This window comes from Saimiri boliviensis, chromosome X, assembly GCF_048565385.1.
Source record: "Saimiri boliviensis isolate mSaiBol1 chromosome X, mSaiBol1.pri, whole genome shotgun sequence".
Lineage (NCBI taxonomy): Eukaryota > Metazoa > Chordata > Mammalia > Primates > Cebidae > Saimiri > Saimiri boliviensis.
Genome location: NC_133470.1, coordinates 10,080,231 through 10,093,584, shown reverse-complemented (window position 1 = coordinate 10,093,584; position 13,354 = coordinate 10,080,231). Strand labels below are relative to the sequence as shown.

The following is a 13,354-nucleotide window of genomic DNA, read 5'->3' as shown; positions in this document are numbered from 1 at the left end:
TGATAGACAATGTGGTAACTTACCTGGATACCTGCAGATTTTTCACTTGCTACTAGGGTTAAGTACAAATTATCACTAAACAAGAATATAAACAATCTCATACCTACTCTTTCCTGCAAACCTGTACCAAACCAGGTGACTATGACAGTTATGATCACCATCATCAATTTCCTAGATATCTGAAACTCAGGTCTCTAATGTATAAATGCCCTCATTTCTCACCTTTACATTAGCACAGGCATTACCTGAATATCTGCTTAAAAAACAACAGTCCTGTAACCACAGTATTATAGGCACCATCAACTCTTACCTGTAAGATAACTGAAATCTGAAGCTGTCTAATGTGTAAAGGCTCACACCATCTCTTTCCTGTCTTCTAGCTAAGTCCACTTTCACTATCATTGCTAGTTTCACCATCATCCACTGAGTAGAACCTAAAAAACCCATGAAGGCAGCCATGGTTAGAGATACATCTTTTTCTACCTAAACCATGCAACAGCTCATGAGAACTACTAGCATTAGGAGAACCATCAACTTTACCCTGATCCTTAGAAAATATCAAGGTCAAAACCATGGACATGTCACAATCTCTTGATTTGAGTACCTGTAAAAATACCATCATCAATACTGAGATGAGAAACACTACGAAAATTTACTTGGAAACTTACAAATTCCTCAGTCTTAACCAGGTTTCAAAACATTCTCTCTGAACTAGTAAGCAGTAACGGCACATTCTTAAACAGGAATTATGGGAATACTATCACTTCTTACCTGAATATCTGCAAAAAAAACCCAAAAAACATGGTAACACAAATGTTAAATAGAGGTAACATCACTTATGTAAATTTCTGAAGGTCAGAAGGTCTATTGTGTGTTAAGTCCCACATCATCATTTGCCTGGATACCAACAAAGCTCCATGTTAATCCCCATTGTTAGGGTTACCTTGACCATTAGACTGAAACCTGAAAAAGCACATTGTTACAGATGTGTTTAAGAATGCAAATTTTTCTAGCAGAACATCTGCAGATTAACTTGTGTCACTTCCATCTTTACAAACCCATTAATGCTACCTGCATATTGGCAGAACCTGAAGGTCAACACATTGTTACAGGCACTGTCATCTATTGTCTGGGCACCTATAAATATCTCATGGTCATTAGGGTGGTGAAGAAAGTTATGATCACTTGCCTAGATACCTGAAAAGCCCTCATTCACTCCTAAGGTTACACACACATTATCGCTAAACGAGAAAAGTGGTTAAGCTAGATGTCATGGCTACCAATACTTATTGGCAGACCCAGTATCATTTTCTTACCTGAATACCTGCAAAACACGTGATACCAACAGATGTTGAGGACATCATTATCACTTACCTAGATTTTTGAAGATCAGACGGTCTGTATTATATTTAAGGTCCACATATCACTTACATGGATTCCATGAAATTCCTACAAAAACGACCAATATGAGTTTCACCATTATCTCTTGACGGGAGCCTGCAAAACCATATGGCAGCAATAGTGGTTAGGGATACATCATCTACATGGACCTCAAAAAACCCCATGGTGACTAGTATTGTTAGAGGAACCATGAACTCTACCTGAATCCTAAGGTTTTAAGGCCAATGTCGTAGTTAGAGACCCCATCATCTCTTGACTACCAGCTGAAGAAACACATGGTGGCAGCTGTGGTCAGGATACATGTCCTTCCATCTGAACCCCTGCTAATTCCATCCATACACTCATTAGGGCAACCACTAATTGTACACGGACACTTAGAGAAGTCCAAGGTCAATACAGTAGTTCCACACACCGTCTATTCGCTGGACACCTGCAAAAATCCCACAGTTCCTACTATGGTGAGGAACTCTGTGATATCCTACCTGGATACCTGCTAATATCTTTGTCCCTACTAAGTTTTGAGACAAATTTTCTTGGAACTAGGAAACAATAAAATCTAATGGTTCCTGCTTGTGTTAGGCACACACATTTCTTACCTGAACACCTGTAAAAACATATGGCTACGAAAAGAGTTCAGGGCATCATCATCGGTTTTCTAGATGGTTGGAGATCATTTGGTCACTAATGTTTTTAAGGTCCGTATTACCTCAAACTAGGATACTGGCAAAGCCTCATCTTCCTTGCCACTGTGAGTTTTATTGTCATCTTACTGGAACCTGCAAAATTCCATGGCTATTACTGTGGTCAGTGACATCACGATAACTTAGATAGACAACTGCAAAACCCCATGGTGTCCATTCAGTTAAAGCCCATGTTATTTCTTTCCCAGTTACCGACCAAATCTTATGTTTAGTGCTGTGGTAAATTTCATCTTTATTTACTTACTAAAACCATGCTGACAACTACAATTAGAGAGGTATTTCCTTTTATAGGACATCTGAAAATCCCGTGGGCACTCATCATTATCACCTACAGGATAACCCCAAAATCCCATATTCACTTTAGGTTTCCCATCAGCTCTTGATTGGATACTGGCAAAGCCACCTTGGTCACCATAGTGCTTTGTGACATCATCTCTGACCTGAATACCTACAGAATCCCATGGTGTTCATAAGCTCTGAAAGCTGTACACCTATTACATGGACATCTTCATACTGTCCAGATAGGTACCAAAGCTGGGCATACAACATCTCCCTGCAAACCTACAAAAACTCCTGGTTAGAATCAACATGGAGCTCATCTTCCACGAGAAACAAGAAGGATCCCTCTGCGCCCAGCACTGCTTGAATAATCTATTTCAAGGAGAATATTTTAGCCCTGTGGAATTAGCCTCAATTGCACATCAGCTTGATGAAGAAGAGAGGATGAGAATGGCAGAAGGAGGAGTCACCAGTGAAGACTATCGCGCATTTTTACAACAGCCTTCAGGAAACATGGATGACACAGGTTTCTTTTCTATTCAGGTTATAACCAATGCCTTGAAGTTCTGGGGTTTAGACGTGATCCTTTTAAATAGCCCTGCCTATCAAAAGCTTGGGATTAATCCTATAAATGAAAGATCTTTTATATGTAATTATGAACAACACTGGTTTACTATTAGAAAATTTGGAAAACTCTGGTTTAACTTAGATTCTCTCTTGGAGGGTCCAGAATTAATATCAGATACATACCTGGCACTATTCCTGAGAAAACTACAAAAGGAAGGCTACTCTGTATTTGTTGTTAAGGGTGATCTGCCAGACTGTGAAGCTGACCAACTCCTGCAGACCATCAGGGTCAAACAAAGAGATCTACCAAAACTTACTGAAAGAAAACTACCACTAGAAAGACAACAAAGAGACCATAAAACAGCCCTTGAAAAAGTGTCGGAAGAAACTGATGAATCTGACCTATCAGACGAAGATGAGGATTTTCAGAGGGCTCTAGCACTGAGTCATCAAGCAAGCAAGAGAGAAGATCAAGATCTCCACAGCGCTATTGAGTTAAGCATGCAAGGTACTTCCAGAAACACATCGCAAGATCTTCCACAGACATCGTGTGTAACTCCTGCTTTGGAAGAGCTAAAGAAAATAAAAGACTATTTTGAAAAGGACGAGCAAGAACAACAGCAGAGGAAACAAAAGTCAGATTCACCAGGTCACAGTTCATGTCTACGTGAAACGCCAACAACAAGTCTGAGAGGAACTGACAGTGAACTCAGTGATGACAGCAATGAAGACATGCTCCAGGCTGCTGTCGACATGGTTTTAGATGCTGTTAGAAATAATTTGAAAATCGATGGAGAACAGTAAGACCTTTAGAAATGATTTAGATAGTCATACTTTCCAACATTATCCTGTGTGATTATATTGTAGGATCCATCTTGGTAATCTGTAAAAGAGATGAGGAAATAAGACTTTCAGGTGGTTTGCAAACAGAAAGAGGACAGCACTGTAGGACTAAATAATGATCGTTCAACTACTAGCCAAAGAGATACTCAGCAATTAATTAAATTTACAACAGCTTTCAAAATGTTCCTTTTTTTTTTTTTTTTGAGTATGCAATATCTAACGTGTCTAAAATTGGGGCATTTTTGGTGGATCTGTTTGTAGATCAACTAATTAGCTCTTGCCATAGAACTTTTTCTATATAGTCTCTTCTACTGCAGATAATGTGGCTCATTTTGGTTGCTTTTATTTCTCATGAACCAATTTAATCTTTGAGGAAAATATCTGTTGTCTCTGTTGATCATAGTGATGGTTTTAGAAGGGTAAACAGTTCACCCTCCAACTACCTATTGTGCACTTAAGTATATTCTGATGGTATTTCCTCTGATCACAATTTCTGTTATCTGGTTCTTAATTATTTTCCACAAGTATTTTGAGAAATGGTAATATTTTCTGAGGTTTTGCTTTCTAAGCCCTCTGTGATAAGATCATTATTTCATGACTCTGGTGCATTACTTTTTTGTTGTTGTTTTTTTTGAGGCAAAGTCTCGCTCTGTCACAGTCTGGAGTGCAGTGGCCCAACTTCAGCTCACTGCAATATCTGCCTTCTGGGTTGAAGTGATTCTTGTACCTCTCAGCCTCCCAAGTATCTGGGTAACTGATAAATACCTTGGTACTACAGGCGCGTGCCAGGATGCTCGGTTTCATTTTGTATTTTTAGTAGAGACGGGTTTTCGCTGTGTTGGTCAGGTTGGTCTCGAACTCAACTCAAGTGATCTGCCTGCCTCGGCCTCCCAAAGTTAGGGATTAAGGCATAAGCCACCGCACCTGGCCGCTGGTGCATTCCTCAACTTGAAAATCAGCCCTGTGCCAAGTATTTGAGAATGAGCAACTTTATAAATGTGAAAACAAAGTGGTTATATCAAGATTTCAGGACATATTATTGCTTATGTAGATATCCATAAAATCATATGGTCTGTAATATGTTTAAGGACCACATCATGCCTTACCTGGGCATCAGTAAATCCCATGTTTGCGCCTACTATTAAATTCCTCATCACCTATTGACTACAACCTGCAAAATTCCATAGTTAGGGACACCATAATCACTTATTTAGAAATCCCCAAAATCTAATCATATCCACTTGGTTAAAGCCCACATTATTTCTTTCCTTAATTCCTTCCAAATCTTATATTCATAATAGTGGTTAAGCTTATCTTCATTATTTGTTGGAATCTGCAAAAAAGCCATGGTGACAACTATACACACAACTATACACACACCACCTCTTACCAAGACATGGGCACAACTTGTGGGCATTATCATGGTTTAGGCCAACATCATTCCCTGCTGGATATCTTCAAAAACTCATATTCACCAGAGCTCTAAGTGAGATACCTGTGAAATACCTTGGCACTTGGTTACAAGTTGTGATATATCATCTCTCATGTGGATACCTACAGAAGCCCATGAGATCAATCAGATAAAGAAATACCTACCAGACCTGGAGACCCACAAATTGCCCAAATAAAATGCCATAAGAACACATTTCTTTCCTGGGTAACTGATAAATACCTTGGTACTACCATTTCCAGTAACACATTATTCCTTCACTGCATACCTGCGAAATCACATGGTCACATTTTTAGAGACACCATCGTCTCTTACCTGGTGACTTGCAAAATCCCTTGTTCACTACCATTGTAGATTCACCGTCATCTCTTAATTCCTGACCGACAAAATTTCATCATAACCTTCACGGTTAAGGGGACCAGCTTCTCTTTACTAGGCACCTGACACACCTCATGGTCACCTTGGGGTTAGGTTTACCATCTTATCTGGAATACCATAAAAAGCCATGTTCACTAACATGGGAAGGGACATCATCAGCTCCTACATGCGTACCTGAGGAAACCCAATGTTAATACTTGAGTTAGGGCCACCATCCACTCTTATCTGGATAGCTAGAAAATGCCATGGTCACCTGCATGATTAGGTTTGTCATCACTTCTTACCTTTATGACTTCAGTATCCCATGTTTACTACCTAAGTAGAAACACCCATTTCTTACCTGGATATTTACAACATCCCACAGACATTACCATGGATATGACAATTGTCACCTTTTCACCCTATAGCTACAAAATCCCATGGGCACTACCATAGTTAGGGGCATGGCCATCATGTTTCTTGGGTTGTTTCAAAATACCATGATCACTAACATGATGAGGGCCATGATCATCTAATATCTGAATCCCTACCAAATCCTATGGTCTGTGAATCTCCTGCAGAGACCTCAAGGCGCCTTCTGTTCTGACTTCTGCATGCCTGAACCTGAAACCAAATATGCGACCAACGTGTCTACAGACAATGCTTTGATACCAGTGTTAACTGCCTGAACGCTATCATCATGGTGGGAGACGAATATGTACCTGGATCCTCACGAGCCCTCCACGGTCTAGGCCATCGTAGGACACGCCATTTTCCCTGGCTGGCTTCCCTGTAAATCCGCTGCAGTTACTCCAGTGATGCACAGTGCCACCTGAGTTCCCTGGGTACATTCAAATGAATCCACACTCAAAGCGCACACATCATACATTCTCTTTAGGACAGAAATCAATAGGATTGCATAGCAGGGAGAACAGAGAGCCACTTCCCTTATTTCCAAAACAGCTGTTAACCCAGCACATGGTAAACCATTCAGGCAAAGGAACCTCACTTACCTAGATACGTGGAGATCATGGGGTCTGTGGTGAGTTTGCCGCGTACACCATCACTTAAGCAGATAGCAGACATGTCCCCTGGTGATCCTTTTCTGTCAAGATTGTCTCCCGGGAATCTGAAAAACAGAAATTATGACATACCTCAGAAACACAGAGCATTCTACCAGGACACCTGCAAATCAATCACGATGCTCACATCCATCATTCAACGACACTTACCAGGATCTGGAGGGGCCCATTCAGCTGAAGGCTGTGGTTCCAGAAGACAGCATTTCTTTCTACAGGACACCTGCATAATGCCCACAGTCACTGCTGTGGCTGGGAACCCTGGATCATTACCTGCTATTTGCAGTCCCATCCCGCTTACAGGGTTAGGCATTGCTTCTGAAATATGCAGAGGAAAAATTCATGGTTTTTAGTATGCCAGGGACCCTTATCAATCCCCACCAGGACACCTGAGGTGAAATCACAGGAACAACAGGGGGTCTGACACCAGCATCACTTACCTAGTCAGCTGAACCTCACGTGGCCCATGTGATGCTTTCGGTCCTCAGCAGTGTTGACCTGCAGAGCAGCCAAGCTTTCCATTAAGGTTCCATGTCAAATTGATTGTAATGTCACGGTAGGAATCTGAAAGATGCATGAAGACATATGTGTAGAGGGACGTAGGGTTTGCTGCCAGCACTCCTGCAAATAATCTTATTTCCACCTTAACGGTAAACACTCACTTGACCTGGATACTTGCCGTCATCCCAGGTTGACCCTGATAGCACAGAAACACTGTTTCTCAACACCTATAGACATCCTAGGGATAGCATGGGGGTAGGGAATACAGTGATAAATACCTGGCTCCCTGCAGTCCCTCAACACTCACAGGGTTCAGCATACACTTTTGCTGAAAGAGAAAATGGAATATCCAGGCCAATCTAGGAATGGTGAGGACTCAATCATTTCTCACTCGAGTACCTGTGAAAGAAGTCACAGTGGGAAGGTGTGTAGGGATACGTCATCACTGAAATGGGTCTCTCTGACAGTCCCACAGTATGGGCTGTGGTTTATGTCCACATCAGCATTTACCTCAGCCAGACTCTGTCAAAAAAAAAAAAGAAAAATCATATATTATAAAAATACAAAACAAAATAGTCTTACATCCAACAAATATATAAAGCCGGAGCTCTTAGCTGGATACTTACAAAATACCTTGGTAACAATAGTGGCAATTGTTTACCATTCGTGACTCATCATCTCTCATGTGGATACCTACAGAAACCCATGAGATCTACCAGATTTAGATAAACCTACCATACATGGTGACCTAAAATTATGCAGAATAAATGGCATTGCTAGGGACAAATTATTTCTTTCCTGGGTAACTTTAAAACACGTAGGTACTACCATTTCTAGTAACACATTATTCCTTAATTAGATATCTGCAGAATCACATCGTCACCACAATTTTACAGATACCATCATCTCTTACCTGGGGACTTGCAAAATCCCTCATTCACTACCATGGTTAGAATCACCATTATCTCTTAATTACTGACCTATAAAATTTCATCATAACCTTCACGGTTAAGGGTACCACCATCTGTTTACAAGACTCCTGACAAATCTCACGGTCATTTTGTGGTTTGGTTTTGCCATCACATTTGGAATACCACAAAATGTCATGTTCACTAACATGGGAAGAAACATCATCAGCTCCTATGTGCCTGCCCTGAGGAAATTCAATTTTGATACTCGAGTTACGGCAACCATCCTCTCTTATCTGGTTATCTAGAAAATAGCATGGTCACCCACAAAATTAAGTTTATCATCATTTCCTACCTTTATAATTTCAGCATCCCATGTTCCCTTCCTAAGCAAAAACACTCATTTCTTACCTGGATATTTACGAAATCCCACTGAAATTACCAGGGATGTGACCACTGTCATCTTTTCACTCTATAGCTACAAAATCCTGAGGGCCCTACCATGGTTAGGGACAGGCCCATCATCTATGTCTTGGATTCCTTCAAAATACCATGGTCACTACAATGATGAGAGCCATGATCATCTCATACCTGAATCCCTAATAAATCCTATGGTCCGTGACTCTCCTGGAGAGACCTCAAGGCTGTCCTCATGCTCTGACTTCTGCCTGCCTGAACTTGAAAGCACATGTGTGACATGTGTCCAGAGACACAGCTTTTCCACCAGGACCCTACAAACCGGCTGCTCACTATCATTATGGAAGCCAGAAATGTACCTGGATGTTTGCAGGCCCTCCAAGGTCTAGGTCGTCGTAGAATGCGCCATTCTCTCTCACTGGCTTCCTTGCACCACTGCAGTTACTCCTGTGATGCCAGGTGAGTTTCCTGGGTACGTGCCAATTAATCAGCCCTCACAGAGCACATACATCATGAATTCTCTCCAGGATAGAAATCAATAAGATCACATGGAGAAGAGAACAGAGTATCCTTTCTTACATCACATAGTAAACCATTCAGGCAAAGGAATCTCACTAACCTAGATATGTGGAGATTGCCTTACACCATCACTTATCCAGACACCAGACATGTCTCCTGATCATGCCTCCTGTTTGTCGGGATTTCCTTCCAGGAACCTTGTAAACACACAGTGACACCTATGCCTCAGAAACACACAAGGTGTTCTACCAGGACACCTACAAATCACAATGCTCACATACATCACTGAAAGACTCTTTCCTCGATGCTGGCAGGGCTTACCAAGTTCAGGGCTGTTGTCCCAGAAGACACCATTTCTCTCCAGAGAGCACAGTCAAAATGTCCACGGTCACTGCTGTGGCTGGGAATGCCAAATCATTACCTGTTATTTGCAGTCTCACCATGCTCACAGGGTTAGGTGTTGTCTCCCAAACATGCAGAGGGAAATATGACGGTTTCTGGTATGCCAGGTACACTTAGCATTTCCCACCAGGATACTTGAAATCACTGGAACAACAGAAAGGACAGATGGATACCATCATCACTTACCTAGACAGCTGAGTCTCACATGGACCTGTGCCTTGCTTTTGGTCCTCATCAGCAGTGACATCTGCAGAGTACCCGAGATACCCATTAAGGTCCTGTGTAGGATTCATTTTAATGTCACCGTAGTTGTTTGAAAGAGGCACAAAGATATATGTGTAGAAGGACACGGGGTTGTCTGCCAGCACTCTTGCAAAGAAATGTCATTATTTCCATATTTACAGGGACACACCCATACAACCTGGATACCTGCAGTCATCCCAGGTCGACCCTGACAGCTGAAAACCACCGTTTCTCCTCTGGAGACCTGTTGACATCCCAGGGGCAGCATGGCAACAGGGAACACTGATAAATACCTGGCTCCCTGCAATCCCTCAACACTCACAGAGTTCAGCATACCCTTTCCGTGAAACAGAAAATGTTAATACCCATCCTATCTGGGATTTGTAAGGACTCAGTCATTTCTTAAATGAATACCTCTGAAAGAATTCAGGGCGGGAAGGTGTGTAGGGACACAGCATGACTAAATTAGATCTCGGTGACAGTCCCTCGATGTGGGCTGTGATTTACGTCTGCAGCAGCACCTACCTCAGCCAGACTCTGTCTCAATAAAGGAAAAGAATAGATAAGATGAAATATCTACCTCCAACCAATACATAAAGCAGGAGCTCTCAGCTGGATAGGTATAAAATACTGCGGTTACAATAGCAGCAGTTACTTATAATTTATGACACATCATCTCTCATGTGGATACCAACAGGATCCTATGAGATCTGCCAGAGTTAGAGAAACCTACCATACATGGAGACCTACAAATTATGCAAATTAAATGCCATTGCTAGGGTTATATCATTTCTTTCCTGGGTAACTGTTAAATATCATGGTACTACCATTCCATCCCATGGTCACTCTGATGGTTAGGATTATCATCATTTTTTACCTTTGTAACTTCAGCATCCCATGTTCATTTCCTAAGTAGAAACCTTCATTTTTTTACCTGGATATTTACCTTATTCCTTAACTGGATTATCTGCAAAATTCCATGGTCACCACATTTTTAGAGACAGCATCATATCTTCCCTGGTGACTTGCAAAATCAGATGTGTAGAAGATATATGTGTAGGAGGACATGGTGCGGGGGGCGGGGTGGTTCCACCAGCACTCCCCCAGAGAATCTTGATTATTTCCATCTTTAGCAGACACATCCACTTGACCCGCATACTTGCAGTAGTCCCAGGTCAACCCTGATAGAAGAAAACCACGGTTTTTCCACAGGACAACTGTAGAAATCCTAGGGTAAGCACAGGGATGGGGAATACAGTGATAAATACCTGGCTCCCTGCAATCCCTCACATGGGAGGAAAAGTGTATGCTGAACACTCACAAGGTTCAGCATACACTTTTGTTGAAACAGAAAATGAACAAACCTGGCCAATCTGTGATTGGAAAGGACGCAAATTTTTGTCACCTGAGTACCTGTGAAAGAAATCATCGTGGGAAGGCGTGTAGAGACACATCACTACTGAACTGGGTCTCTGTGACAGTCAGACACTGCAGGTTATGGTTTAGGCCCCCATCAGCACTTACCTCAGCCAGACTGTCTCAAAAAAAGAAAAAAGAAATAGTTAACATAATAGTCTAACATCCAACAAATGCACAAAGCCAGAGCTCTTAGCGGATACTTATGAAATACCTTGGTTACAGTACTCTCAGTTGCTTAAAATTTGTGACACATCATCTCTCATGTGGATACCTACAGAAGTCTATGAGATCTACCAGATTTAGAAATATCATACATAGGGACCTACAAATTCCTGAGATTTAATGCCATTACTTGGGCACATCATTTATTTCCTGGGTAACTGTTGAATACCTTGGTACTACCATTTCTAGAAACACATTATTCCTTGATTGGTATCTGCATAATCCCACAGTCACCACATTTTTGGAGACACTGTCATCTCTTAACTTGTGACTTGCAAAAATCCCTTCTCACTGCCGTACTATGGGTGACCATCATCTCTTAATTACTGATGGACAAAATTTCATCACAACCTTCATGGTTACAGGGACCATCATTTCTTTACTAGATCCCTGACAAAAATCATGGTCATTTTGTGGTTACGTTCGCCATCATATCCGGAATACCACAAAAAGCCATGTGCGCTAATGTGGGAAGGGACATTATCAGCTCCTACATGCGTACCTGAGGAAACTCAATATTAATACTTGAGTTAGGGCCACCATCCTCACTTGTCTGGGTATCTAGAAAATCCCACAGTCACCCCAATGGTTAGGATTATCATTTTTTTACCTTTATAACTTCAGGATCCCATTTTCACTTCCTAAGTAGAAACCCTCATTTTTTGCAAAATTCCACGGACATTACCATAGATAGGGCCACTATCATCTTTTCAGTCTATAGCTACAAAATCCCATGGGCCCTACCAGGGTTAGAGACATGTCCATCAACTGTTTCTTGGATTTTTTTTTTTTTTGAGACAGAGTTTCACTCTTGTTACCCAGGCTGGAGTGCAATGGCACAATCTCGGCTCACCGCAACCTCTGCCTCCTGGGTTTAGGCAATTCTCCTGCCTCAGCCTCCTGAGTAGCTGGGATTACGGGCACGTGCCACCATGCCCAGCTAATTTTTTTTATTTTTAGTAGAGACGGGGTTTCACCATGTTGACCAGGATGGTCTCGATCTCTTGACCTCGTGATCCACCCGCCTCTGCCTCCCAAAGTGCTGGGATTACAGGCTTGAGCCACCACGCCCGGCTGTTTCTTGGATTCCTTCAAAATACCACAGTCACTACAATGATGACAGCCATCATCATCTCGTACCTGAATCCCTGCCAAATCCTGTGGTCTGAGTGTCTCCTACAGAGATTTCAAGGCTGTTCTCATGCTCTGACTTCTCCCTTCCTGAACCTGAAACATGTGTGACAAATATGTCTATGGACACAGCTTTTCCACTTGGGCCCTGCATACCACCTGCTCGCTATCATCATTGTGGGAGCCAGAAACGTACCTAGATGCCTGTGGGCCCTCCAAGGTCTAGGCCATTGTAGGATACGCCATTGTCCCTGGCCAGCTTTCCTGCAAATCCACCGCAGTTACTCCTGTGATGCAGAGTGCCAGGTGAGTTCCCTGGATACGTTCCAATCAATCAGCATTGACAGAGCATATACTTTCTCTCCAGGACTCAAATGAATAGGATTGCATGGCAAGTAGAATGGGGAGCTGCTTCCCTTTCTTTCCAAATGAGCTTTTAACCCATCACATGGTAAACTGTTCAGGCTGAGGAACCTCACTTACCTAGATATGTGGAGATCACCCGGTCTGTGGTGAGTTTACCACGCACACCATCACTTATCCAGCTAGCAGACACATTCCTGGATTGTGACTCCTGTTTATCGGGATTTCCTCATGAAAACCTGGAAAACCTACACTGAGACATATGCCTCTGAAACACGTAGGGTGGCTCATATTTGTGATCCCAGTACTTTAGGGGCCCAGAAAGGTGGATCATCTGAGGTCTGGAGTTTGAGACCAGCCTGCCCAAAATGGTGAAATTTCATCTCTACTAGTAATACAAAAAGTAGCCAGGGGTAGTGGCACACACATGTAATCCCAGCAAATTGGGAGGCTGAGGCAGTAAATTCGCTTGAACACAGGAGACCAAGGTTGGAGTGAGGTGATGCTGCGCCACTGCATTCCAGCCTGGGCAACAAGAGCTTAACTCTATCT

The 13,354-nt window shown here is 42.2% G+C and overlaps 1 protein-coding gene and 1 long non-coding RNA gene across 2 annotated transcripts; one reads left to right on the top strand and one right to left on the bottom strand.

Annotated features, from left to right (window-relative positions):
* Nucleotides 1–2,690: 2,690 nt before the first annotated feature.
* On the top strand, nucleotides 2,691–3,752 carry ATXN3L (ataxin 3 like). Its single transcript, XM_074391697.1, has one exon. The coding sequence runs from the start codon at nucleotides 2,691–2,693 to the stop codon at nucleotides 3,750–3,752; it is 1,062 nt and encodes a 353-aa protein (XP_074247798.1).
* Nucleotides 3,753–4,498: 746 nt separating this feature from the next.
* Nucleotides 4,499–9,562, bottom strand: LOC141582762 (uncharacterized). The gene is made up of 3 exons (XR_012515634.1): nucleotides 7,118–9,562; nucleotides 6,831–6,995; nucleotides 4,499–6,727 (listed from the first exon to the last, which is right to left on the bottom strand). It is a non-coding gene; the product is annotated as an uncharacterized LOC141582762 (long non-coding RNA).
* Nucleotides 9,563–13,354: the final 3,792 nt, after the last annotated feature.

Coding starts and splice junctions, on each gene's coding strand:
- ATXN3L (XM_074391697.1), top strand. CDS start 2,691: ATGGAGCTCATCTTCCACGAGAAACAAGAAGGATCCCTCTGCGCCCAG.